The sequence below is a fragment of the Vipera berus genome, assembly GCF_964194415.1.
Source record: "Vipera berus genome assembly, chromosome: 3".
Lineage (NCBI taxonomy): Eukaryota > Metazoa > Chordata > Lepidosauria > Squamata > Viperidae > Vipera > Vipera berus.
The window spans coordinates 10,313,401-10,339,912 of record NC_138204.1 but is presented as its reverse complement, the minus strand read 5'-3'; the positions used below and the strand labels follow the sequence as shown (position 1 = coordinate 10,339,912).

The 26,512-nt window shown below is 43.6% G+C and overlaps 1 protein-coding gene across 1 annotated transcript in view; it reads right to left on the bottom strand.

The window, feature by feature from the left end:
- Positions 1 to 26,512, bottom strand: part of LAMA5 (laminin subunit alpha 5) — a 240,553-nt gene that overhangs the window by 105,668 nt on the left and 108,373 nt on the right. Inside the window, exons 11-23 of the mRNA XM_081322853.1 lie at positions 26,039 to 26,101; positions 25,736 to 25,876; positions 23,820 to 23,957; positions 22,736 to 22,870; positions 19,363 to 19,497; positions 16,901 to 17,038; positions 16,285 to 16,337; positions 15,190 to 15,289; positions 13,164 to 13,216; positions 10,563 to 10,668; positions 8,032 to 8,131; positions 7,151 to 7,307; positions 99 to 228 (exon numbers count right to left, since the gene is read on the bottom strand). Of these exons, the coding sequence (XP_081178979.1) occupies positions 99 to 228; positions 7,151 to 7,307; positions 8,032 to 8,131; positions 10,563 to 10,668; positions 13,164 to 13,216; positions 15,190 to 15,289; positions 16,285 to 16,337; positions 16,901 to 17,038; positions 19,363 to 19,497; positions 22,736 to 22,870; positions 23,820 to 23,957; positions 25,736 to 25,876; positions 26,039 to 26,101 (1,449 nt within the window). The remainder of the gene's footprint in view (positions 1 to 98; positions 229 to 7,150; positions 7,308 to 8,031; positions 8,132 to 10,562; positions 10,669 to 13,163; positions 13,217 to 15,189; positions 15,290 to 16,284; positions 16,338 to 16,900; positions 17,039 to 19,362; positions 19,498 to 22,735; positions 22,871 to 23,819; positions 23,958 to 25,735; positions 25,877 to 26,038; positions 26,102 to 26,512) is intronic.

Sequence of the window (26,512 nt, the reverse complement as noted above, 5' to 3'; positions counted from 1 at the left end):
CCACTGTTTTCAATGCCGCTGTAATGCTGAACAGCGGCTAAACAAACGGTCTTAAGTCAACGACTACCTGTAGATGGAAGGAAATCTGTCCCCCTTACCTCGTTTTCGTGGCTGGGAAGCTGTGATTTTGCCCAGTACCGTGGCACTTCCTGAATTGATGTATCTCAAGATAACATGAAAGAGGTAGAGCTCTCCTTCTCTTACGTGGATTGTGACTTTGACTTTGTTCTGCAAAGGCAAGAAAGCACACCAGCCACACATCACTGCCAGGCCACCCTGAGTCCGCTCCTTGCTCTGCCTTTTCTATCTCTCTGCCTCTCTAGTCGCCCTCCCCTCCTCAGTTGCCACTGCTGTAAAAGGAGGGATCAAAAATCTACGGTTCAGAGAGGAAGGAGAGAAATGACGTTTTGCAAGAGAAACACAAAATCTGGCTCGGTGGAGGGTGGGAAGACGTTAGTCTAGAAGTGAAAAACAGACTTACAGTTGCCATACATATTAAACTTTCTTTCCTCAAGGACTGAGACCCTCCCATTTGCAGGCCCCTGGCTGGCGGAGCAGAAGACGAGGCAGAAGAGGTCAGGGGGACTTCACACTGCCTTGGGCTGGTGGGAGAGAAAGGGGAGAGAAGCACAGCATACCTTAAATAACCTCTACCGCCACCAGCTGAAGCACAGCGCTCCCAGGATCCTAGGCCCCAAAGCAGCACGCCAAAGCAGCCAGAAAGAGTTAAGACAGCCCCGTTCAGCTCTTAAGAGAAATACGGCATCCAGTGTTGGTCACCACAATGTAAAAAAAAGATGTTGACACTCTAGAAAGAGTGTAGAGAAGAGCAACAAAGATGATTAGGGGACTGGAGGCTCAAACATGTAAGGAACGGTTGCTGGAATTAGTTTAATGAAGAGAAGGACGAGGGGGGACATGACAGCAGTGCTCCAGTATCTCAGGGGCTGCCACAAAGAAGAGGGAGTCAAGCTATTCTCCAAAGCGCCTGAAGGCAGGACAAGAAGCAAAGGATGGAAACTAACCAAGGAGAGAAGCAACCTAGAATTAAGGAGAAACTTCCTGACAGTTAGAACAATTAACCAGAGGAACGACTTGCCTCCAGAAGTTGTGAATGCTCCAACACTGGACGTTTTCAAGAGGAGATTGGACAACCATTTGTCAGAAAGGGTATGGCTTCCTTCCTGAGCAGGGGGTTGGACTAGAAGACCTCCAAGGTCCCTTCCAACGCTCTGAAATGTTCACCACGAAGCGCCCAGCCTTGCCAAGAAAACATGCTTTGCCCTCAAGGCCCAAAGAAGGAGAATAGGAGAGAAGCTGAAAGAAGACTTCTTAAGTCAAGCACACCAGGACCAAACTATACGTAATCAGTCCTTGAGTTACGACTGGTCACCTAACTATCGTTCAAAGTGACAGGTAGTCCTTGATTTATAACAGTTCATTTAGTGGCCGGTCGACATTACAGCAGCACTGAAAAAAGTGATTTATGACCGTTTTTCACATTTACAACTGTTGCAGCATCCCCCATGGTCATGGGATCAAAATTTGGATGCTTGGCAACTGACTCATATTTATGACGGTTGCAGTGTCCCAAGGTCACTTTTTGCAACCTTCTGACAAGCAAAGTCAATGGGGAAGCCAGATTCACTTAACAACGGTGTTCCTAAATTAACCACTGCAGTGATTCACTTAACAAATGTGGCAAGAAAGGTCATAAAATGGGGCAGAACTCACTTCACAGCTATCTTCTTAGCAACAGCAATTTTGGGCTCAATTGTGGTTGTAAGCTGAGGACTATCTGCCCAACAAACTCAAAAATGGCGCCTTACTACACAGATTCAAAGTTCTGACATTCAGGACTCTTCAATGGTCACATGACTGAATTTCAGGCACTCAACATGGCTGTCTCTGCATCCTTTGGCAGCATCCCACAGTCACGTGACCATATTTTATAATGATTTGCCGAGAACCAGCACATACTCCCAGTTTTTGGGAAAACAGTGCCCATAACTCAGGGGTCTTCAAACTTGGCCACTTTAAGATTTGTGGACTTCAACTCCTAGAATTCCTCAGCCAGCCAGGCTGGCTGAGGAATTCTGGGAGTTGGAGTCCACAAGTCTTAAAGTGGCCATGTTTGAAGGCCCCTGCCATAAGTGAACCATTGCGACTGACCCATTTTCTAATGGGCAGGCTCCATTATGGTCATACATTGAGGACTACCTGTAGAGTCAACACACACTGCTGGTGAATTTCAATGTCCTTGAAAGAATGGAAGATAAGTTTATTCTCTCAAGGGCTTTGTAATGGGACTCTGAAGTTCATGGGTCTGTGTCCCTGAAGATAAACTACTGAAGAGGACCGGTGGCTTCAGGACCTGCTCCTGGACTTTCCAGAGCTATTTGATGGCTACTATAGAAAAGACAGCTTGAATGTCAAACCTTCAAACACTCTGAATTCAGCCATGTTTCTTCATTTTTCAGTTGCCACAGCAATGGGAGGCGGGAGATGCATTCTTATAGTTCAGTCAAAACAATAACTTGCTTGTGGGAACCAAGGTCAAGCAGCCTAAATGTTTGGCGGGCTGGAGCCACCGTTATGAAGCCCGCCAAAGGTGTTTATTGGGGATTGTGATTTATGACACACTAAGGGGGTAGGGAGTTCAACTTTTACTTTGTAACCTGTTTTGTGTGTGCGTGTGTGTGGGGGGGAACTGTCAATCTTGGTTTCCCCTTTGTTCGTGCTGATATCATGTAGCCCTTAAAAGTGTTCTTTGAGAAAAGCGATTGCCTCAGCGTTCTTATTTCTACTGGTCTCATTTATTGGAACCAGGACATTTTTGGAATGATCCTCTAGGCCGGGGATGTCCAAGCTTGGCAACTTTTAAGACTTGTGGACTTCAACTCCCATTTCACAAGCTTTCTTGCCATAGGTCTTACGTGAATCAATGCAGCTGTTAAGCCAGTAGCACGGTTGTTAAGTAAATCAGAAGGTCACAAAAGTTGATCACTGAAACCGTCATAAATATGAGCCAGTTGCCAAGCATCTGAAATTTTGACCAAGTGACCACAGGGACGCTGCAACGGTCATCAGTGTAAAAAACGGTCATAAATAATTTGTTTCAGTAGATTGTAACTTTGGTCACTAAAAGAGAAGGGTGAGGGGTGACATGATAGCAGTGTTCCAATATCTCAGGGGCTGCCACAAAGAAGAGGGAGTCAAGCTATTCTCCAAAGCGCCTGAAGGCAGGACGAGAAGCAACGGATGGAAACTAGTCAAGGAGAGAAGCAACCTAGAACTAAGGAGAAACTTCCTGACAGTTAGAACAATTAACCAGTGGAACAACCTGCCTCCAGAAGTGGTGAATGCTCCAACACTGGAAGTTTTTAAGAAGAGACTGGACAGCCATTTGTCTGAAATGGTATAGGGTTTCCTGCCTGAGCAGGGGGTTGGACTAGATGATCTCCAAGGTTTCTTCTTCTTCTTCTTCTTCTTCTTCTTCTTCTTCTTCTTCTTCTTCTTCTTCTTCTTCTTCTTCTTCTTCTTCTTCTTCTTCTTCTTATTATTATTATTATTATTATTATTATTATTATTATTATTATTATTATTATTATTATTATTATATGATTGGAAGTCAAGGACTACATGGACACAGCACAAGTCCACACACACTCCACAACCTTTGCAGGAAACGCATCTCCAGAAAGCAAAGGCATCAGAGGTTACACTCTCCACGTGCCCAGTCATTCAGCCTTGCAAAAGAAATAAATTCAAGCTTGCAAAAATGCCAGCAAACCTCAGCAGACGAAAAGCAAGCTGCATGCTACATAGGAAGAGTGAAGGACTTCCTTTTCTTTTGAGGAGCAGGGAGATGTTAGATAAACAAAGAGTAGGGAAAGAGGATGTGGGTTGAGCTGCCTCTTAGGAGACCTGGGTGGGTTGTCTTTCTAAAATAAACCCTGTTGATTCCTGATACAGTTCCTGCCTAGATAGCCTCTCCTAAGGGAAGTTATCCAGCTGTCCTTGTCTAACTCTAAAGGTATTTTAGAACAGGTCAAATCGGTGCAGCCAGCTCGCTGTGGCCAACTTGCAGCGGGACAATTCTCCGTGGCCAACTCACGGCAGGACAACCCACTGTGAGACAATTCAACAAATTAAGTTGTTGTTGTTGTTGCTGGCTGCAAAGTCGTGTCCGACCCATCGCGACCCCATGGACAATGTTCCTCCAGGCCTTCCTGTCCTCTACCATCTTCTGGAGTCCATTTAAGCTCATGCCTACTGCTTCAGTGACTCCATCCAGCCACCTCATTCTCTGTCGTCCCCTTCTTCTCTTGCCCTCAACCTTTCCCAGCATTAGGCTCTTCTCCAGTGAGTCCTTCCTTCTCATTAGGTGGCCGAAGGATTTGAGTTTCAACTTCAGGATCTGGCCTTCTAAAGAGCAGTCAGGGTTGATCTCCTCTAGGACTGACCGGTTTGATCACTTTGCAGTCCAAGGGACTCGTAGGAGTCTTCTCCAGCACCATAGTTCAAAGGCCTCAATTCTTTGGTGCTCAGCCTTTCTTATGGTCCAACTTTCACTGCCATACATTGCAATTGGGAAGACCATAGCCTTGACTATATGCACTTTTGTTGACAGGGTGATGTCTCTGCTTTTTAGTGTGCTGTCTAGATTTGCCACGGCTTTCCTCTTGAGGAGCAAGCGTCTTTTAATGTCTTGGCTACAGTCCCCATCTGCAGTGATCCTGGAGCCCAGGAAAATAAAATCTGTCACTACCTCCATTTCTTCCCCATCTATTTGCCAGGAATTGAGAGGGCCGGATGCCATGATCTTGGTTTTCTTAATGTTAAGTTTCAACCCAAGTTTGGCACTCTCCTTCTTCACCCGCAACAAGAGGCTCTTTAGTTCTTCTTCACTTTCTGCCATTAGAGTGGCAGTATACAAATTAAGTATTTAAACTAATTTAAAAAACTGTTTTAATTCTTGCCGTTCATATTTCATTTTGTTCCTTCTTTTGCCTTCTTTTTTTAACAATTCCATTCCACCATTTCTTCGACATTAGTGTAACTCTTATCCTCCGGTGAGTTGTCCCATGGCAAGTTGGCTACGCCGAGTTGGCTATGCCAAGCTGTCCAAGACCTTCCCCAGTAAGCAACAATAAGGAGCAACTATCTACTTTCGGTTTACCTTGTGCTTTTGGAAAACTTCTGAGAGATTTTAAAAGTCACCATCAAATATAGGGTAGTCCTCGACTTGCAAACTTTGAAGTAAAACGGCCAGTGAACTACATAACAGGTACTCCTTGACTTATGACCACAATTGAGACCGAAATTTCTATTGCTAATCAAGACAGTGGTTAAGTGAGTTTTATTTGTTTGTTTATTTATTTATTTATTTATTTATTTATTTATTTATTTATTTATTTATTTATTTATTGAATTTATATACCGCCCTATTCCCGAAGGACTCAGGGCGGTTCACAGGGCAGTTAAAACAGTACAAAAAAGAGAATAAAATGGAATTAAATTAGTACAAGCCCACAATAATAACAATAAAAATTAAAATTTTAAAATTAATTTAATATAATTTAATATGATTTAATTAAAATACTTTAAAATTTAAAATCCCTCAGTCCAGGCCAGACAATTCAAACAACCAGGTTTTTAAGTCCCGGCGAAACGAGCGAAGGTCGGGGGCAGTCCGAAGCTCCATTGGCAGTTCATTCCAAAGGGCGGGCGCACTCACAGAGAACGCCCTCCCCCTGGGAAGTTTTGCCCCATCTTACGACCTTTCTTGCCATAAGTGAATCACTGCAGTTGTTAAGTTAGTAAGACGGCTATTAAGTGAATCTGGCCTTCCCCACTGACTTTGCTCATCAGAACTTAGCAAAAGGTAATCACGTGATCCCGGGACACAGCAACCATCATAAATTTGAGTCAGCTGTCAAGCGTCCAAATTTTGATCATGTGACCCTGGAGATGCTGCAATGGTTGCAAGTGTGAAAAATGGTCGTCAGTTACATTTTTCAGTGACGTTGTAACTTCAAAAGTCACTAAGCGAACTGTTGTAAGTCAAGGATTACCTGTATTTCAGGTTTTCAGCAAATAAGGCATTTCTGTATGAGAGCCATGGGAATCCTACATAAATTACTTTATTTTCTTACATATGGTGTAGAGTACAGAAGGGTGAGCTGTAATTACATATAGTGGTCAGCCCGTAACTTTTGCCTTTGGGGCTATATGCGTATCCTCGACTTATAACAGTTCTGTTTAGTGACCGATGACCGTTTTTCACAGTTACGAACATGGCAGCATCCCCGTGGTCATGTGATCAAAATTCAGATGCTTGGCAACGGGTTCATATTTATGATAGGTACAGTGACTCAAGGTCAAGTGATCCCCGTTTGCAACCTTCCAGCAAGCAAAGGTATAGGGTTTCCTGCCTGAGCAGGGGGTTGGACTAGATGACCTCCAAGATCCCTTCCTAATAATAATAATTATTATTATTTATTAAATTTATATACCGCCCTTATCCCGGAGGACTCAGGGCGGTGAACAGGGCATATAAATAGAAATACAAAAGTTTAAAAAAGGATTAAATAATTGCCCAATTAAAACAATCACAATATAAAACCCATTAAAATCCTAACGTTCCCTAATAATAATAATAATAATAATAATAATAATAATAATAATAATAATTTGCACAGTCAGCCAGATGTTCAGACTGGATTTGGCATTTGTGTCTACCTGTCAACCTGGGATAGGCAGATGTGGATGTTTGATGGTATTATAGATATCGTTGCAGGATGGAAGCAGTTCCTAGTAAGGCCGCCTTTTGCAACTGACTAATGGCGAATTTGTCTATTATATGATGATGATGATGATGATGATGATGATGATGATGATGATGTCAATGGGGAAGCCAGGTTCGTTTAACAAGTGGCTTACTAACTTATCAACTGCAATGACTGACTTAACAAACATGGCAAGAAAGATCGTAACAACATGGGACAAAACTCACTTAACCAACCTCACTTAACAACAACAATTTTAGGCTCCATTGTGGTCATAAGTCGAGGACTACCCGTGCAGAAGTGCTTTCCATGTCTAAAATTTTAATGCTGGGAACTGTCCTTCATATCCACCCAAATACCTGGATGGGAGACATCTGTGCATATCCTCTCCAACTGAAATTCTCAAATTCCAGAGGACTGTAGCCAAAGCGAACTGGCCTTCCATCCAGTGTGGTTCCCTCTTCCAGCTCATATTTCAGGTGGTGAAGGTCAGGGATATAAAAGCCTTTTGCAGGACTGCAGATAAAAATTAAGGAACATATTAAAGAACACGCTTCCTTTCTGCATCACAAAGTAGACAAATGCCACATGCTTAGGATCTTTTCAATCATTGCCATTTCCCCCCACACCCAAATGCCTTCAAATCTACAGGTAGTTCTTGATTTACAACAATTTGTTTAGTGACTGTTCAAAGTTACTGAAAAAATGTGACTTATGATCGTTTCTCACACTTGTGACCTTCCCAGCATCCCTGTGATCATGGGATCAAAATTCAGATGCTTGGCAACAGTTTCCTATTAGTGACCATTGCTGTGTGTCCCAAGGTCACATGATCACCTTTTGCGACTTTCTGACCAGCAAAGTCAATGGGGAAGCCAGATTCACCTAACAGCCGTGTTACTGACTTAACAACTACAGGGATTCGTTTAACAACTGTGGCAAAGCAAATGTCTCACTTAATAACAGAAATCGGGGGCTTGATTTTGGTCGTAAGCCGAGGACTACCTGCATTTGCATTCTGATCAACGAAGTATATTAAAATTAAAGCAACAAGAAAAGTGCAGTGCTTGAAGAACTTTTTGTTCTGCCTCTTGTCTTTAGGACTATTTTCCTAGTGGCTCATTGACATTATCGCACATATAAAATAATAAAATAATAATAATGGACTCGATACTCAAAAGAGTTAGAAATCGGCCATCCTGTTGTGCCCTACAATAGATCCATCGCAACTGCTTCTTACTCAGAGCACGCAGGTCCCCTGATATTCTGCCTGCACTGGCAAGATCCAGTCGTCTCCTCACACAAAGGACCAATGGATCCACCAATGTCACACTGGCACCCTGCAAGAAGACACACACGATTACCTTCCACGGCTGACAATTGGTCCCAAGTAACAAAAGTCAACATCTGACCCCCAAAGAGATGGAAGCAGTAAATGTTCACCTTGACCTCCAGCCTGGTTTGGAGTTGTTTCTATCGTTTTCCATTTCTGAACTACCGGATACTATGCTTGTTATCACTTGCTCACTAATAAAAGTTTTCCAGCTGTGCTTGTAGATTAGCTATTCATACCATCCAAGGACACAACTTAGATATCTAATCAGCAACAGCAGCAAGCAAGTTTTCCTCTTACAGTACTTGGGATGTTTATACCAGTTTGGTCTATAGTGTCCCTCAACCTTTTGGGCACCAGGAACTAGTTCCACGGAGAAAGGTTTTTCCGTGGACCGGAAGGGGCGTGGTTTCGCGGGCTGCCTGCATCCTGTGGATGAGGCTTCGCTTGTTTGGGCAGCCCGGTTTCTGGCATAGCCGCGGCCCAGTGCCAGTCCACGGACCAGGGCTTGGGGACCTTACACTAGGCTAGAAATTAGGAGACTGTGAGTTCTAGTCCTGTCTTAAGCATGAAAGCTAGCTGGTGATTTTGAACTAGTCACCAGGTGATGGTGAGTTCTAGTCCCATATTAGGCAGCTGGTGACTTTAGACCAATCGCTAGGAGATTGTGAATTCGAGTCCTGCCTTAGACATGAAAGCCAGCTGGGTGACCTTGGGCCAGTCCCTCTCTCTCAGCCCAGCCCACCTCACAGGGTTGTTATTGTGAGGAAAACAGGAGGAAGAAGGAGTTTTAGATGTGTTTACCACCCTGGTTATTTGTAAAAAATAATAATAAAGGTGGGATATAAGCTGAATGAATGGATAAATCAATGAATAAAGGAACAAAAATTCACCCTGGATCTATGCACAGCCAAACTCAGCAACTGCTTTTTCTATGATGTACACTATGTCATGGGCGTCTACACATTAATAACCAGGCTCTTAATACAATGCTGAGTGGTATGCTGAATTCTACCTTTATTCTTTTGAGATTTAGGGCGAACAGTTTAGACAGGCATACACAGAGGTTTTGTATCTGCCCTTCTTTTATCTGAACAAAACTAACATTCTCAGTGTTATAATTGGATCGTACACTGATCCTACAGGATCAAGGCTCAAAAAAAAAGTAACAGGGATGAGCAGAGAACAGGAATCAGAATTAGTTTTTTTATTATTTTGGTTATAGCCCACCTTTATATTTTTTTATAAACAACTCAAGGAGGCAAACATATCTAATAATGCTTACTCTCCTATTTTCCCCACAACAACGATCATGTGGGCTGGGCTGGGCTGAGAGAGTGTGACTGGCTTAACATCACCACAATATCTTTCATGGCTAAGGAGGGACTAGAAACCATAGTCTCCCGCTTTTTAGCCTGGTGCCTTAGCCACCAGAGCAAACTGACTCTCCTAGTTTGTAATTGCAAAGGCACACTGAACGAATTGAGTGTCCACTTTAGATATGATAAAGGTAAAGGTTCCCCCGCACATGCGTGCTAGTCGTTTCTGACTCTAGAGGCCGGTGTTCATCTCCGTTTCAAAGCCAGAGCCAGTGCTTGTCCGAGGACGTCTCCGTGGTCATGTGGCCGGCATGACTAGACGCCAAAGGCGCACGGAGCGCTGTTACCTTTCCACCGTAGTGGTCCCTATTTTTCTACTTGCATTTTTATGTGCTTTCGAACTGCTAGGTTGGCAGAAGCTGGGACAAGTAACAGGCGCTCACTCTGTTACGCGGCACTCGGGATTCGACCCGCCAAACTGCCGACCATCTGGTCGACAAGCTCAGTGTCCTAACCCACTGAGCCACCGCGTCCCTTTTAGATATGATGGAACCCTTCAAATACTTGAAATAATGTCACATCATACCTGTTCTTTCATTCCAGAATGCAGGGTATGGACTAATGGATTTAAGTCACCAGAAGGAAATTTCAACTGAATGGGGAAAAACATAGCTTCCTGAAGAGCAATTAGTTAGCGAAACCAATTACCCAGAGAAATGATATGCTGGATATATTCAGGTCGAAGTTAAAAGTATTCAGCTCTCTGCTGGATGTATTCAGGAAGAAGCTAAAACCGTTGTGGATGCTTTAATTCGGATTCTGTATTGAGCAGTAAGTTTGATTAAATCAGCATTTCTCAAGCTTGTCAGCTTTAAGATGGGTAAACTTCAACTTCCAGAAATCCCCCACCAGCCTTGCAGGCGGGGGAATTCTGGGAGGTGAAGTCCACCCATCTTAAAGCTGACAAGCTTGAGAAACACTGGATCAGATGCTTTAAATGCCCTCTTTTCACTCTAGGTTTCTATGGCTCTCCTCAGTTCTGGCTGATGAACCTACAACTTATTGTCTTCTTCCCATTATTAATTTAAGAACATTATAAAAGTTAGAAAATGGTGTTACCTTTACAGCCAAAGTAATTACCACTCTCCAGGTTGAAGTATCCTTCTCTACAAGTAGAACACTTTTGACCGCAAATGTTTGGCTTGCAGAAACAGTGTCCATCACCCTAAGAGACAAATTGATTGATTAATTAATTGATTGATCGTATATGGACTACAGGAATGAGAAAGAAGCCTAAACTGACAGGCTACAACAGGCCTGATGCATTGTTGAGTCTCTTCTACCCTCATAGCTGAGAGCATTGTCCGAAAAAACATAGTAACATTTATGAAACCTTTTAAGAATCCAGCAAACTGAAGGAAGCCTATTTTATGGGATCGAATGATCAATCAATATTTACTACCATCTACGACCCCACCGCATTTTAAAGCTGAAATAGTGCAAGACAAAATGAGGGAAATAAAATCTATTGATAACAAGAGTGCCAATGTACTAAAAGTAAAAGTGTACCATATTTAAGTATGTATAGGGAAGCCACAGGGAAGATGTTAAAGATCTGTTTTTCCATGGTGAAAGAAACTAGGACAAGAAATAATGGATATATGTTGCAGTTTCTTAGATTTCATTTAAATATAAAGGCAACTTTTCTAATAGGAATGTCTATTCAATGGTGGGCCTACTGAGGCCATGGAGTTTACATGAAGGTTTTCCAGGAAGATAAGACAGCCAGATTACATGGATGGTTTAACTGATATTCCTGCACATTGCAGAGGGTCTGGACTAGATAATCTCAGGCGGCTTTGGACATGAAGAGCACGTGACCGCAGTGGCGATCAAGTAGCAAAAGCAACAGGGCAGTGCTGAAGAGGTCACAACTTTCCCAAATTTTATTCCCAGAAGAAATAATGGGTCCCTGCATTCTATAAGCTAGCCCATTGGAAGCCCTTGGTTTCAATAACTGTTGCCTTATAACAGGGGTCTTCAGACTTGGCAACTTTAAGACTTGTGTACTTCAACTCCCAGAATTCCTCAGCCAGCCCTGGCTGACTAAGGAATTCTGGGAGTTGAAGTACACAAGTCCTAAAGTTGCCAAGTTTGAAGACCCCTGCCTTATAATGTACCAGTTTGTCCAATTGAAGAATACAAACAGACAGACACAAAAGTTTCAGTGGCATATAGATGACTGTATTGATATTAAGAAATGTTACTTGTCAACATATGTTGATTCACCCGGCTAAAAAATTGGGAAAAACATAAAGGGGAAATAGGTCGACAGACGATGCCATAGCTACTGTTTTATACTCTGTAGCAAGTCATCTCGAGAAACCTGGAAGTTATGTCAGGATGCTTTTTGTTGACTACAGCTCAGCTTTCAACACCATTTTGCCGAGCATTCTCATCGAGAAGCTGACTTGAAATTCTCCCCCGCCATCTGAAATTGGATTCAAGACTTTCTTAGGGACCGGTTACAAACAGTGAGGGTCGGGTCTGCTTTGTCCACCTCCCTGAAGCTTTGCACCGGCTCACCACAGGGCTGCGTGCTTAGCCCCTACCTGTACTCTTTATACACATATGACTGTGTATCATCTGACCCATCCGCTGCGATAATCAAGTTCGCAGATGATACGACTGTGGTGGGTCTTATTACAGGTGGGGATGAGACAGCATACAGGGCGGAGGTACTAAAACTATCCATATGGTGTAGTAACAACAACTTGCACCTAAACATCGGCAAGACGAAAGAGATGGTGTTAGACTTCCGGAGAAAAAAGGAGGAACCTGCCCCACTTTACATCAGGGAGGACTGTGTGGAGAGAGTTTCCTCCTTTAAATTTCTGGGAGTCTACCTCTGCGAAGATCTGACCTGGATAGTTAACACAACCCAGGTGGCTAGAAAGGCCCAACAGAGGCTTCAATTTCTTAGGGTCTTGTGGAAGAACAGGGTAGAACAACGGCTTATGACCCTCTTTTACCAGTCTACTATAGAGAGTGTCCTCTCATATGGTATTGTGGTTTGGTATGCTGGTCTGACAGCCGCGGACAGGAAAGTATTACAGAGGGTAGTGAGCACAGCACAAGACATTGTGGGCTGTCCCCTGACACCACTGGATGACATCACCAGGGCTCGTTGCCTTGGAAGAATGAGGAAAATTCTCAGGGATGACTCACACCCTGGACGGTATCTCTTTACTCTACTACCATCCGGTAGGAGATATAGGAGTATAGCCAGCCCTACCAACAGGCTGAAAAATAGCTTTTATCCGTGGGCTGTTAGGCTTTTGAATGGGATATAATCTCTGTGAACTTATGCAGAATTGACTTGGGAGGCCGGTGTGTGGTGTAGTTGGTTCACAAGGTGTGGTAGGATGGAGGGTTTGTTGTCACTGTGTGTTGGGGGGGAGGGAGCACAGGGGGAGGCTCAGCTAATCTCAATGTACACATGTTGTACTTTGACAATAAAGGTTTATTATTATTTATTATTTATAAACCACTCTTCAGGCTATTAGAAAGACATGACTTAACTTATGGCAGCTTTTTCCAGTCTCCAGTTTTATTATACTACGACTCCCATAATTCCCCAAGAGAAGTCGAAAGGGAAGAATGGGGGTGGAAGGACCTTAAATTGAAGGAGGCTAGAATAAGATCTACTGCAAAACCTACCTGTTGGCATTCAGCAACGCCTGCCATTGTTCCTATGGTATTGCATTGGCAGCCTGAAGGAAAACAGAAAAGCACAAGTGGAGAGCCTGTTTCTGGAAGATACCATAGTAACATTTCTTACAACACATGGATTAAGCCATGACCCATAAATGCTAAACTGCCGCAGCTTAACTAATATAAGATTTGGTTATACATGTCTATTATACAATAGAGCTTAGTTGTTTGATGTTATGATTGCTTGGTTTTCATTTCTTTTGCACCACTCAGAGTGACTGGCAGCCAAATAAATTCCTTAAATAAATTAACTGAATAAAAACAGACGTTATGGCTTAAGTGTGGTACTTGAACCCATCGCGAAATCAATGCCAATTATGGCTTTGTACTTCCATGTATCGCTCTGCATCAATTATCTGACTGGGATGCAGCCTTGGGATGCTGTTGTCTTTGACTTAACAACAATTTATTTAGGGATCATCTGAAGTTCCCACAGCAGTGAAAAAAACTGACTATTGGTCTTTTTTAACACTTATGACCACTGCAGCATCCCAATGATCATGTGTTCAAAATCCAGACGCTTGGCAAATGACTCATATTTATGACGGTCGCAGTGTCCCAGGGTCATGTGATCCCCTTTTGCGACCTTCTGTCAAACAAAGTCAATGGGGAAGCCAGATTTACTTAACAACCACGTAACTAATTTAACAACTGCAGTGATTCACTTGCCAACTGTGTCAAGGAAGGTCGTAAAATGGGGTAAAACCCAACAACTGTCTTGCTTAGCAACACAAATGTTGGGTACAATTGTGGTTGTAAGTGGAGGACTACCTGTATACCCCTTTTTAAAAGGTACAGACTCAACAGAAAAAAGAGGAAGGGCTGTGTTGGACGTAAAGCAAACATGTATGCCTTTCTAGAAATCAGATCATGGAAATTCTACAAAGAGCATTTGGATAAAGTGAAAAAGAAGATTAAAGCAAACATGATTACGTTACAGGTTGTCCTCAACGTACAACCATAATAGAGCCTGCCCATTATGCTTCCAGGTCATTACAGTCGTATAATGAGTCACTCATACGATTGACCCAATTTTATTATCCTTTCCGTGGCAGTCATAAAGCAAATATAAAGATTGTAAAGCAAACCCACAGTTTGCAGTAGGTCAATCGTGCCCCCAAAATGAAAATGCCGGGTTTTGGCAAAACCGTCGTAAAAACGTAGTCATGTGACCCATAGGATGCTGCAAACAGCCACCAATGTGGCTATGTTGCTAAGCGGTCAAAATTCAGTCATGCATCTGCGGAAGGGGCCCAACTGTTGGAACTTCAGAACTGGATGGTAAGTCCCCTTTTCAAATCCATCACAACCTCAAACGGTCGCTAAGCGACCAGTCATAAATTCTGAGGACTACCTGTACGGGAATTTATTGGAGACTGCATAGACAGGGAAAAGATATGGATGAGACCTTTTGGACTCAGGTGGCCTTGCCTTTCAAAGAGGCACCCAATAATGACATTGGGAGATTTCAACCAGACTGACATTTTCTGGAAATCTGGAGTCAGAGATCTAACTCCTGTTCTCACTTGCCGGTAATCCCAAATGCGCTTTTTCCAAAACCAATGGGACTTTCTTGGTTTTTTTTATTCCTTGAAGACATTTTACTTCTCATTCAAGAAACTTCTTCAGTTCTGACTGAATGGTGAGGGTGGGGAATGGATTATATTCCTTTGCAGTCATCTGGTCATTAGCACCCTCAAGAGCTCTCAGAGAAAGTACTAATGACCAGATGACTGCAAAAGAATGTAATCCTTCCATTCCCTCCGCCCAACATCCAATCAGAACTGATGAAGCTTCTGGGATGAGAAGCGAAACATCTTCAAGGAAAACCAAGAAAGTCCAATTCCCTTTTGAAAAAAACACCTTTGGGACAATACGGACATGGATGCAGGTACGTTCACCTGTCAGAAGGTGGGAGCAAGGGGGCCTGCTATCCTGAACCTAATCCATAAAAACAAGGGACATTTCTTACTCATGCATCCAAATGGATTGTCTGGAGTCAGGTTCCAATACAGGGGCTTGCATTTATCACAAGCTTCTCCTTCCACAAAGGCCCGACATTCACAGGAGCCCTGGGGAACAAAAGGGAGAGGTGGATGAGAGAGAATCTTCTAGAACTGGAAGGCTCTATCAAAGAATCAGGCCAAAACAACGGTAGCATTGGATAGGAGGAAAGGTACGGCCTTATATTACATTTATCCTCTGGGTTACGCGATATGAATTTGGACTCTAATGTGCAATGTATAAGGGTTGAATGAAAAGTAATGACTCCACAGTTAGGAACTGACCACAGATGGCGGTGCTGGTGGACAAGAAACCCTGACAAGGTACAGCATCGGTTTCCTTCGGGGAGTTTTTGTTTGTGTTTTTTTTTTGTATGAATTTTTTCTTTCTTTCTAAAGTTAAAATATAAGATCAAGGGGGGAAAAATACAAAAACAGAAACAAAGAATGACAAAGAAGTGTATAGAACAAAATATCAAGCGTACACACAAAATGTCCTTTTGCAGTTCAACACTGAGAAATATATTTCAGTTGACAAGAAATGTTTCCCCCCACTTGAAAAATAGGTCAGCAATCTATAAAGTTCTACACTTATATTTGCAAAATTGCTCAAAATATCATAAATGTAGAAATGTATTATCAATTTCAACCAATTTGACCTACCACCTATCTACTATTATCTTTTTTGTTAACAGATATCCCAGCCATGAAGCTAAACCTCCAAGCTCTTTGGTAACCATCTATTGTTGTATTTAACTTGTGGAAACTTTACACGTGGCTTCTATTCTCTCATAAACCCAGTACAACCATCGTCTCTTATCCATCATCTGTTTCCTCACTTCAATCACTGCGAAGTGAGTGTAAGTGTAAGAAAAGATTGCATTTCTATCGTTTGTGAACCTGCAATGAATATTTGCCTTTGCTTGAATTTTGGACTGTTGAAAGAGTCCACAAAAGAGGAAACCTATCTGAGGTTCACTTGGCATCCAACCCTCAGGGCAAGTAATTTAATAAGGTATGAATAAGCAAGTATCCACGCTCACTTCAGTATTCATGAAACATACCTCAGGTAGAGAATGGTCTTCATGTACTAGGCCAGCAGGGTTGCAAGATCCCACTGAAACAAACAAGCACAGATCAGAGAAGACATGAGGAATAAATAAATAAATATCCATAACACACTGTTCCTGGAAAGGTACACGAGCTATTTATTGCCAAGGATTTGGCAGAATAACTAATGGTTTACTTTAGCCGCCAAGAAGAAAAGTGGCTTCAAGGATAAAGAAGAAATCACATCAAAGTAATGCAAAAAGCAAAAACTTCACTATGTTCCACAACTATTGAATAAAGTGCTCAGCCAGCAAAGTGAGAATTTTATGTGGTTTTTAATTTCAGCACTGTAGAACAGTGTTTCTCAACTAGAAGATGGGTGGACTTCAACTCCCAGAATTCCCCAGCCAGCATGCCAGCTAGAAGATGGGTGGACTTCAACTCCCAGAATTCACCAGCCAGCTGAGAAATACCAGTAAAGACTATGAATAAATCCATTTAAAAAATAAGGTTAGCAATGCTTCCTGGTATAATAATAAGTATTGCAATAAGCCAATATTTAGATTAACCCTGAATCTTGAAACAAGATTCAACCCCAGCAGTGCCAAATATATGAAACATTCTGATTACTTTGACAGTCTGGGAATCCATAGGCCCCGGGAATGCAGGCATCACAACGCAGCCCGCTTACTCTAGGACGGCAAGTACACTGCCCTGTTTCTTGATTGCAGGTGTCATAAAGAGAGCCTTCTATGGAACAAAGACAAGCTGGAAAAAAAATGCAAAAAGATCAGTCTTCGGAGAAGGGTGGGATATAAATGGAATTTAAAAAAAAATTAATCACATCATTTTGCAAGCAATTGCAAAACCCACAGAAAGCAGGGATGAACTTGCAAAGATTTTGTCAATCGCTGCATTTATTTTGATCCTGTTAAAAAGATAGCAAGGTATGCATATTATAGGAATAGCACTTAGATTTATATACTGCTTCATAGTGCTTTAGAGCCCTCTCTAAGCGGTTTACAGAATCTGCATATTGCCCCCCACGAGCTGGATCCTCATTTTACCGACCTCGGAAGGAGGGAAGGCTGAGTCAACCTTGAGCTGGTCAGGATCGAACTCCTGCAATGGGCAGAATCAGGCTGCAATGCTGCATTCTAACCACAGCACCACCACGGCTTATCCAGATATTATTCTGATAAAACATCCTCAACGCACAGCCATTTATTTAGTGAGCATTTGAAGTTACAACGGCACTGGAAAAAAAGTGACTTATGACCGTTTTTCACACTTATGACTGTTGTAGCATCCCCTGGACACACGGTCAAAATTTGGATGCTTGGCACCTGACATGTATTTATAATGGTTGAGGTGTCCTGGGGTTGTGTGACCAGCTTTTGCAACCTTCTGACTAGTAAACAGGGAAGTCACATTCAATTAACCACTGCATTACTACCTTAACAAGTGCAATGATCCACTTGACAGGGATCATTGAAGGGATTCACTTAACAAGTTGGGCAAGAAAGATCATAAAATGTCACTTAGCAATTGTCCTGCTTAGCAATGGAAATTTTGGGCACAACCGTGTTCGTAAGTCAAGGACTATCTGTACACATTCACTCTTTCCCTTTCTTCTAATGCTCAGCCCACTGTCCATGGTTCGGATTTTCCATACAAAAAAAGAATTAGGAGTTATCATCTGATTCAGGGCTACTTCATCCCAAAGTTATGTGCTTTACAATGAACAAATGACTTTTTTTGGGAAAATAAACAGAATTTAATATCTTGGGGGTTGAGAGCTAAGCTTTCTTTATATATATACATATACATATACATATACATACACATACACATACATACATACATACTCTGTGTGTTATTTATATATATATATAAATAAATAATGTGTGTGTGTGTTTTATTAATTTTTTTTACACAATCACCTTAATATTTGGTAAAGATTGTGTTGTCTGGGTTTATATTTAAAAAACAATCAATAACAATTAGTTTCTATAATTCTACAGTCCACTTAATAGCTTTGCCTGATGTTCTCTTCTTCCAAAAATGTTCCCTTTTGCCAGCCTTGAATTAATACAATTCTTATTATTTAGATAAATAACAATTAAATATAGACATTTTTCTAATATTTCTGCAAATAATAACCACACTGATATAAAGCTTCTTTTCTAACTGATCATCTTGATTGCCTTATCAAACCATGACATTTAAATTTAAATTTAATTTAAAATTAAATTTCCCTGTAAACCGCCCTGAGTCCTACGGGAATAGGGCGGTATATAAATTTAAATAATAAATAAATAAATAATAAAATAAATAGGCAGCATCCCATATGATCAAAATTCAGACACTTGGCAACTGGCATGTTATTTATGATAGTTGCACTCTCCTGCAGTCACGTGATCACCTTTTGTCTCCTACACCACTGCCTTCTGACAACAAAATCAATGGGGGAAGGCAAATTCGCTCAACGACCCCACGATTCACTTAATGACTGCAGTGATTCTCTTAACAACCGTGGCAGAAAAGGCACAACTCACTTAGGGAACTGTCTTGCTTAGCAATGGACATTTTTGGCTCAATAGCAGTCGTAAATTGAGGACTATCTGTATTTACGTTTATAAGCTCAATGGTTGCATTTCCTAAATAGGCAGGCTTCTATAAAGGCTGCTCCCCATAAATCAGGGGTCTTCAAACTTGTCCCTTTTATGACTTGTGAACTTCAAGTCCCAGAATTCCTCAGCCAGCCTGGCTGAGGAATTCTGGGAGTTGAAGTCCACAAATCATAAAAGGGCCAAGTTTGAAGGCCCCTGCCATAAATGTTCCTGATTTTATAGCTATCAGCAAGCTTTGTTGTTTTTCATACCCTTTATATAAATTATGATTATCTTAAACTATCTTCTCTTTAAGAGTGTAGCAGATTTGCAGTTCAGACAATCAAACAAGGAGTAAAGCAATGGGATCAGGATAAATGTAATTAATGAAAACTTAGTGTAGCAGCGCAGAACTTTGCAATATGGAACAAGTTGCATCCTCTACATCCCAAAGCAGGCTAAAATGGACAAATATCTCACCTGTGCAAGAAGGGAACCCATAGAAGCCTGGGGCACATAGGCTGCACCTTTGACCGACATAATTTGAATGGCAGTTGCATTGACCAATGGAGTTGCAATTGCCGTCCACCGAGCCCCGAAGGTCACATGAACAACCTGCAAGAGGAAGGCACATAAATACATGCTGGGAAGGAGAATTAAATAATGACAGTACCCAAGTTTTGTTTTGTGTCTCTAGACTAAACCACGCAATATAAGAAAACTAAGGACAGCCATCTACTGATCTATGGAGCACATGGGATGGGATTAGACCAAGGGTCCCCAACCCCTGGTCCGTGGACCAGCACCGGGCTGAGGGATGCGAGCAACCTGTCCGCACAAACAAGGAAAGCCCAATCCACAGGATGCAGGTAGCACACAAAACCACGCCCCCTCCGGTCCACAGAAAAACATCTCTCTCCTTAAGGTTGGGGACCTCTGGTTTAGACAGATGTCCCAAAGGTGATTTTTCAGGAGGCAACTGGACTTTCTTGTTTTTCTTTGAAGACGTTTCGCTTCTCATCCAAGAAGCTTCTTCAGCTCTGACTGGATGGTGGGGAATGGAAGGATTTATATTCCTTGCAGGCAGCTGGTCATTTGCCTTCTTTCAGAGAGTTGTTGAGGCCACTTGGAGGTTTGTCTGTGTCCTCAGGGTCACCTGATTAGTGCAAATGGGTGTGGAGCCTTCTATTCAGGTGACCCTGAGGATACAGAAAACCTCCAAATGGCCTCAACAAACTCTCTAAAAGAATGCAAATGACCAGTTGGCTGCAAGGAATATAAATCCTTCCCAACATCCAGTCAGAGCTGAAGTAGCTTCCTGGATGAGAAGCGAAACGTCTTCAAAGAAAAGCAAGAAAGTCCAGTTGCTTCCTGAAAATCACCTTTAGGACAACCATGGCCTGGATGGCTGAGAATCTCCAGAGACGTTTTGGACCAATCAATCTCTGTCAACCCATCCCACTTCACAAAGGGATTGTAATGTTAGAACAATTAACCAGTGGAACAACCTGCCTCCAGAAGCTGTGAATGCTCCAACACTGTAAGTTTTTAAGAAAAGACTGGACAGCCATTTGTCTGAAATGGTATAGGGTTTCCTGCCTGAGCAGGGGGTTGGACTAGATCAGTGTTTTTCAACTGCTGTTCCGCGGCACACTAGTGTGCCGCGAGCTGTTGCCTGGTGTGCCGTGTGAATTTTTTTTTTTTTACCTCCCTCCGGAGAAGATGGCCGTGGCCCGCGGCTGAGCTAGACGGGAGGGTGAGTTCTGGCTGGCTGAGCCCTGAGGAGGCTGTTGCCTGTTGCACGGCCTCGGCTGGGCACCGGGAGTTCCCGGTGCCGTAACAACTTGCAGAGGCCGCGGGAGATGTTGGTGTGCCGGTCCGGGTCCGCCGATCCGGGTCCGCCGGGCCTGACCCGCGGCGGCGGCAACGTTTCTGAGGCCGCCGAAGATGAGTTGGGCGGCGGGGAACCTGGACCTAAAGTGGCCAGGCCGTTCCGAGCGACGGGGCGCCTGGGGCCTGCGGCGGAGTGCCTAGGAACGCCTTCTGAGCCCGTTCGGCATTTTTACCGAACGGGCTGAGCTAGACGGGAGGGTGAGTTCTGGCTGGCTGAGCCCTGAGGAGGCTGTTGCCTGTTGCACGGCCTCGGCTGGGCACCGGGAGTTCCCGGTGCCGTAACAACTTGCAGAGGCCGCGGGAGATGTTGGTGTGCCGGTCCGGGTCCGCTGGGCCTGACCCGCGGCGGCGGCAACGTTTCTGAGGCCGCCGAAATGAGTCGGGCGGCGGGGAACCTGGACCTAAAGTGGCCGGGCCGTTCCGAGCGACGGGGCGCCTGGGGCCTGCGGCGGAGTGCCTGGGAACGCCTTCTGAGCCCGTTCGGCATTTTTACTGGGCGCCGAGGCGCCGGGACCCATGGCAGCTGGAATGCTTCAATGTGAAAGAGAGAGAGAGAGGAGGGGAGGAAGGAAGGAAGGAAAAAAAGCAGGAAGAAAAATTAAAAAGAAATGCAAGTAGCTTCCAGTTTCCACAACAAGTAGAAAGCAAGAAATTGAGAGAGGGAGGGAAAGAAAGTGGGAGAGAGAAAGGCAGGAAAGAAAGGAAGAAAGAAAGAGAAAAGAAAGAGAAAGAAAGAAAGAGAAAAGAAAGAAAGAAGGAAAGAAAGAAAGAAAGAAAGAGAAAGAAAAATAAATGAAGGAGAAAAATGCAGAAAGAAAAATTAAAAAGAAATGCAAGTAGCTTCCAATTTCCACAACAAGTAGAAAGCAAGAAATTGAGAGAGGGAGGGAAAGAAAGTGGGAGAGAGAAAGGAAGGAAGGAAGATAAAGAAAGAAAAGAGAGGGAAGGAAGGAAGGAAGAAAGAAAAGAAGAGAAAAAAGAAAATACAGAAAGATAAATTAAAAAGAAATGCAAGCTTTCCTTTTCCTTCACAGCAAAAACAAACAAACAAAAGCCCCAAAATAAAATAAAATAAAGAGGCTAATAATAATAATAATAATAATAATAATAATAATAATAATAATAATAATAATAATAATGATAGGTTGGAAGGGACCTTGGAGGTCATCTAGTCCAACCCCTTGAGAACACAGGCCATCCTCAACTTACGACCGTTCGTGTAGCGACCGTGGGGAGGCCCAACGGTGCGGAAAACGGTGGAGTGCCTCGTGATTTTTTTCATGAAACAAGTGTGCCTTTGCCCAAAAAAGGTTGAAAAACACTGGACTAGATGACCTCCAAGGTCCCTTCCAACAACAACTTCTTCTTCTTCTTCTTCTTCTTCTTCTTCTTCTTCTTCTTCTTCTTCTTCTTCTTCTTCTTCTTCTTCTTCTTATTATTATTATTATTATTATTATTATTATTATTATTATTATTATTATTATTATTATTATTATTATTATTATTATTACGATACAACTGGGAAGTTTCCCTATAAGCAGGAGGTGGGGATGATACAGTTAGCCGCTCGACTTATGACCACTATTGAGCCCTAAATTTCTGTCGCTAAGCAGGACAGCTGTTAAGTGATTTTTTTTTGCCTCATTTTACAACTTGTTAAGAGAATCACTGCAATTGTTAAGTTGCAACGCTTAAGTGAATCTGGCTTCCCCGCTGACTTTGCTTGTCAGAAGGTCGCAAAAGGGGATCACATGACCCTGGGACACTGCGACCGTCATAAATATGATTCAGTTGCCAAGTGTCCAAATTGCAATTATGCGACCAGCGGGACGCTGTGGCGGTTTAAGTTATTATTTTTTCAGCGCTGTCGTAACTTCAAAAGGTCACTAAAGAAGTGGTCATAAATTGAGGACTACCTGCAATGGATCTTTTCTATGAATCCTTTCTCACACTGATATACCTTGGCAGTGAGGGTAAGAATGGTATCCAAAACTGCACTGATCACAATGAAGTCCACCATATTCAGGTCTGCAGTAGCATTTTCCAGAAGCGTCGCAACCTTCGGGCAAGGTCCCAATAGAACTGCAGCCACAAACTTTAACAGAAAAAAAAGAAAAAGATTTTAGGTTTAAAACCTCATGACCTTAATGAGAAACTTAACCCAGAAGCTCAGAGCTGGTCAAAACGAGTCTGAAGGCTCATGAAGTTAAGTGACTGGGATTCTTGTCAACAAAGAGCCAACAAGACAACCAAAATAAGATTTTACACCCATCGCCATATACCAGTGGTGGCGAACCTATGGCAGGCATGCCAGAGACGGCACTCAGAGCCCACTCTGTGGGCCCCCGCGCCGTCGCTCCAGCCCCACCTCCTCCCCGGCCCCCTCCTCACCAGCAGCTCCCCGGAGAGTCGCCCATAGGCGCGGCCCACACGGAGCAGCGCAGCCAAGAACATGGCAGCTGGGCAGCAGGGACAAGACTCCGCCCTCACGCCCCATCACGCACAGATGATGCTGCGGGGCGTGGGAGGAGGGCATGGCCACCATGGCATTGCAGGGATGCCTGGGTGATCTCCTGCGGTGGGCCGTGCAGGCGATCGGTGGCCCTGCAGACGGGTGGGGGTGGGACAGAGCGGGGGTGGGTCAGGGGGTTGGGGCAGTTTTTGGGCACTCGGTCTCTAAAAGGTTCGCCATCACTGCCATATACTGTACTGAAAAATGTGCATTGTTTATTTGTTCGTTTATGCAATTTATGGACCACCCATTTTACCTCAAGGTAACTACTGCGATGCGTGGCCTTCCTACAGAGGCTGCCTTTCACCACTGTGGAAGTGGGTGCCTTGCTCGTGATCCCTCAGAAGGACATGGTTTTCCAAAAAAAAATCAGGCGCCTCACTTAATGACCACAATGACTTAGGTCATAATTCTGGACTCCTGTGATCATAAGTCAAGGACTACCTGTATTTGACTTCACTGTTTATTCCTGATTGGCGTAACACCTATGAGCCAACGGTCCATAGTTACTCTTCCATAACGGACAACTCACGTTGACACAGCGGGTAATTGAAATAGCCAGGAGCACATTGGTTGCATAAATAGCCTTGAAACCCAATTCGGCACAGACAGTGTCCAGTTTCGTTGTCGCAGGTGCCTTCGTAGAATCCAGGGCCTGAGCACTGGCAAGCTGCGGGAGGGGAGATTAAACATTTAGGACCGTAATGACAGAAGCCAAGAGCCTCTACAGAATAACAATGGCACTTACGTACCGATTCACAGTGGTTTACAACCCTCTCTAAGTGGTTTACAGAGTCAGCATATTGTCCCCAACAATCTGGGTCCTCATTTTACCGACCTCGGAAGGATGGAAGGCTGAGTCAACCTTGAGCAGGTCAGGATCGAACTGCTGGCAGTGGGCAGAGTCAGCCTGCAATACTGCACTCTAACCACTGTGCCGCCACGGCTCATTAATACCAACAAGCTCACGGAGTCAAAGCAGACAATATATTACAAAGAGTTTCCCCTATGAGACAAGAAATCAGAGATTCTCTTCTCCCCTACTTTAAGTTGACATGAACGGACTACACTAGCTAAAACAAATAGGGGTAGTCCTTGACTTACAATCTTTCATTTAGTGAATGTTCAAAGTTACAATGGCACTGAAGAAAGTGACCTATGACTGTTTTTCACACTTACGGTCATTGCAGCATTCCTACGGTCACATGATCAAAATATGGATGCTTGGCGACTGATTCATATTTATGATGGCTGTCAGTGTCCCAGGGTCACTGGGACCTTTTGCAACCTTCTGACAAGCAAAGTCAATGGGGAATGTTGTGATTCAGGGTCAGCCTGTGGGTTCGGCAGTTGGGTCGGACGACTCAGAGGAGGAGGAGGGGGGTGTTGAAGACCTTGCTGAGGGGGTTGAAGATCTTGCTGATGAGAGCCCTCAGCCAGGCCCCTCCCACTTGGTCACCACGGAGACCCAGCTGTGTGAGCCTGACAGCGTGGATGAAGATGACCCACAGCTGGCCCTGTTCAAGGACGCCCGACGCAGGAGGCAGTCAATTAGGAGTAAACAGAGGAAGGCAATGGGGCTCCTCGGAAGGAGGCAGAGAGAAGCCACGCCCTGAACTCTATATAAGGAGAATGTGTGGGAGGGCTGGTTTGCTGAAGGCAACCGCTTGGATAGTTCCTGTTTCTTAAAGCTCCTGTTTCTTGGTTCGTGTCTTGTTTGTTTTTGTAGCAATAAATTTGGCAGGCGTAATTTCAGCCTCTTGCCTTCTTGTAAAAGGGGTTGTCCCTGCCTTTTCTGCAGGGCCGGTAGCAGGCTGGTACAGAACAGGGAAGCAAGATTCACTGAACAACCCTGTTACTCACTTACAACTGCAATGATTCACTTGAAAAGATGGAAAGGTGGATGGTAAGACAGGGTGAAACTTGCTTAACAACTGTCTTGCTTAGTAATGGAAATTTTAGGCTCAATTGTGGTTATAGTAACAGCAATAGCCATAGCACTTAGATTTATATACCACTTCACAGTGTTTCACAGGCCCCTCTAAGCGGTTTACAGAGTCAGCCTCTTGCCCCCAACAATCTGGGTCCTCATTTTACTGACCTCGGAAGGATGGAAGGCTGAGTCAACCTTGAGCTGGTCAGGATCGAACTGCTGGCCGTGGGCAAAGTCAGCTTGCAATACTGCATTCTAACCACTACGTCACCACGGCTCTTATTATTCTGAAGTTACTCTGATAAAACAAGGGCTTCCTTTATAACGCTGAAGAAAGGACATTGTCTAAAAAATTATTAAACATAGAACAGGGCATTTATTTTCTATCCATGCCTAAAACTCTGACCTGCCCTATACGAATCCTACCACTTCCTTCAACCATCCTTTCAAAACTAGTTTTCCAAGGGAAACATCTCACGAGCTTTACATCACTGGTCAGGCTTGGGTTTACTCACGTTGGCAATTTGGTCCATAGTAGCCAGGTACACACTGATCACACTGTGTCCCTTGAAAGTTAGGTTTACACAAACACAATCCAGTTTGAGCATCTTTCCTGCAGGTGTTGCCTCTTGTTCCAACAACGTTGCAGTCACAGTCTAGAAAATAGGTACAAAGGCAGAACCATCAAGCAGGGTTTGTATGAAGCCAAGAAGAATCCTGATCTCCAGTGAAATCCTGCTAGACATATCATAAAGAAACCATCGCTTTACTAGGTAGCGTGAGAATTTCAAAAAGAGAAAATGAAACCAAAAGCTTACTTATTATCTGCCCAGCGGGAAGGATTTGTTCTCCAGTAGCATTGTAAGACACAACCGACACCGCTATATCAAGGAAAAGACAACACAAAGATTAATCCTACGTGATGGGAAAGTCATCTAATAGCTAAACACTAGACCAGGGGTCCCCAACCGATGGGCTGTGGCCCAGTACCAGGCCGCAGGCTCTTGGCCAGCGGGCCACAGAAATGGCTGGCCAGGGCGTGCACATTTGGGCGTGCATTCCCCCCACTTGCACTATCGCCTATGGCCCTGTTTGTGTATGCGTGTGGGCGCAAATGGGAATGCTAGTGTGGCGTGCACTAGCCACTGCAGCGGGTGCACAGCCATTCACATATGCACATGGCGCCCGTGCATCCCACCTACACGAACATGGCTAGTACCATGCCAGTGGGCATGGCCCTGTTTGTGTGCATGCACGTACGCTCACAGACAGTAATTTGGAAGCTGCTCTCC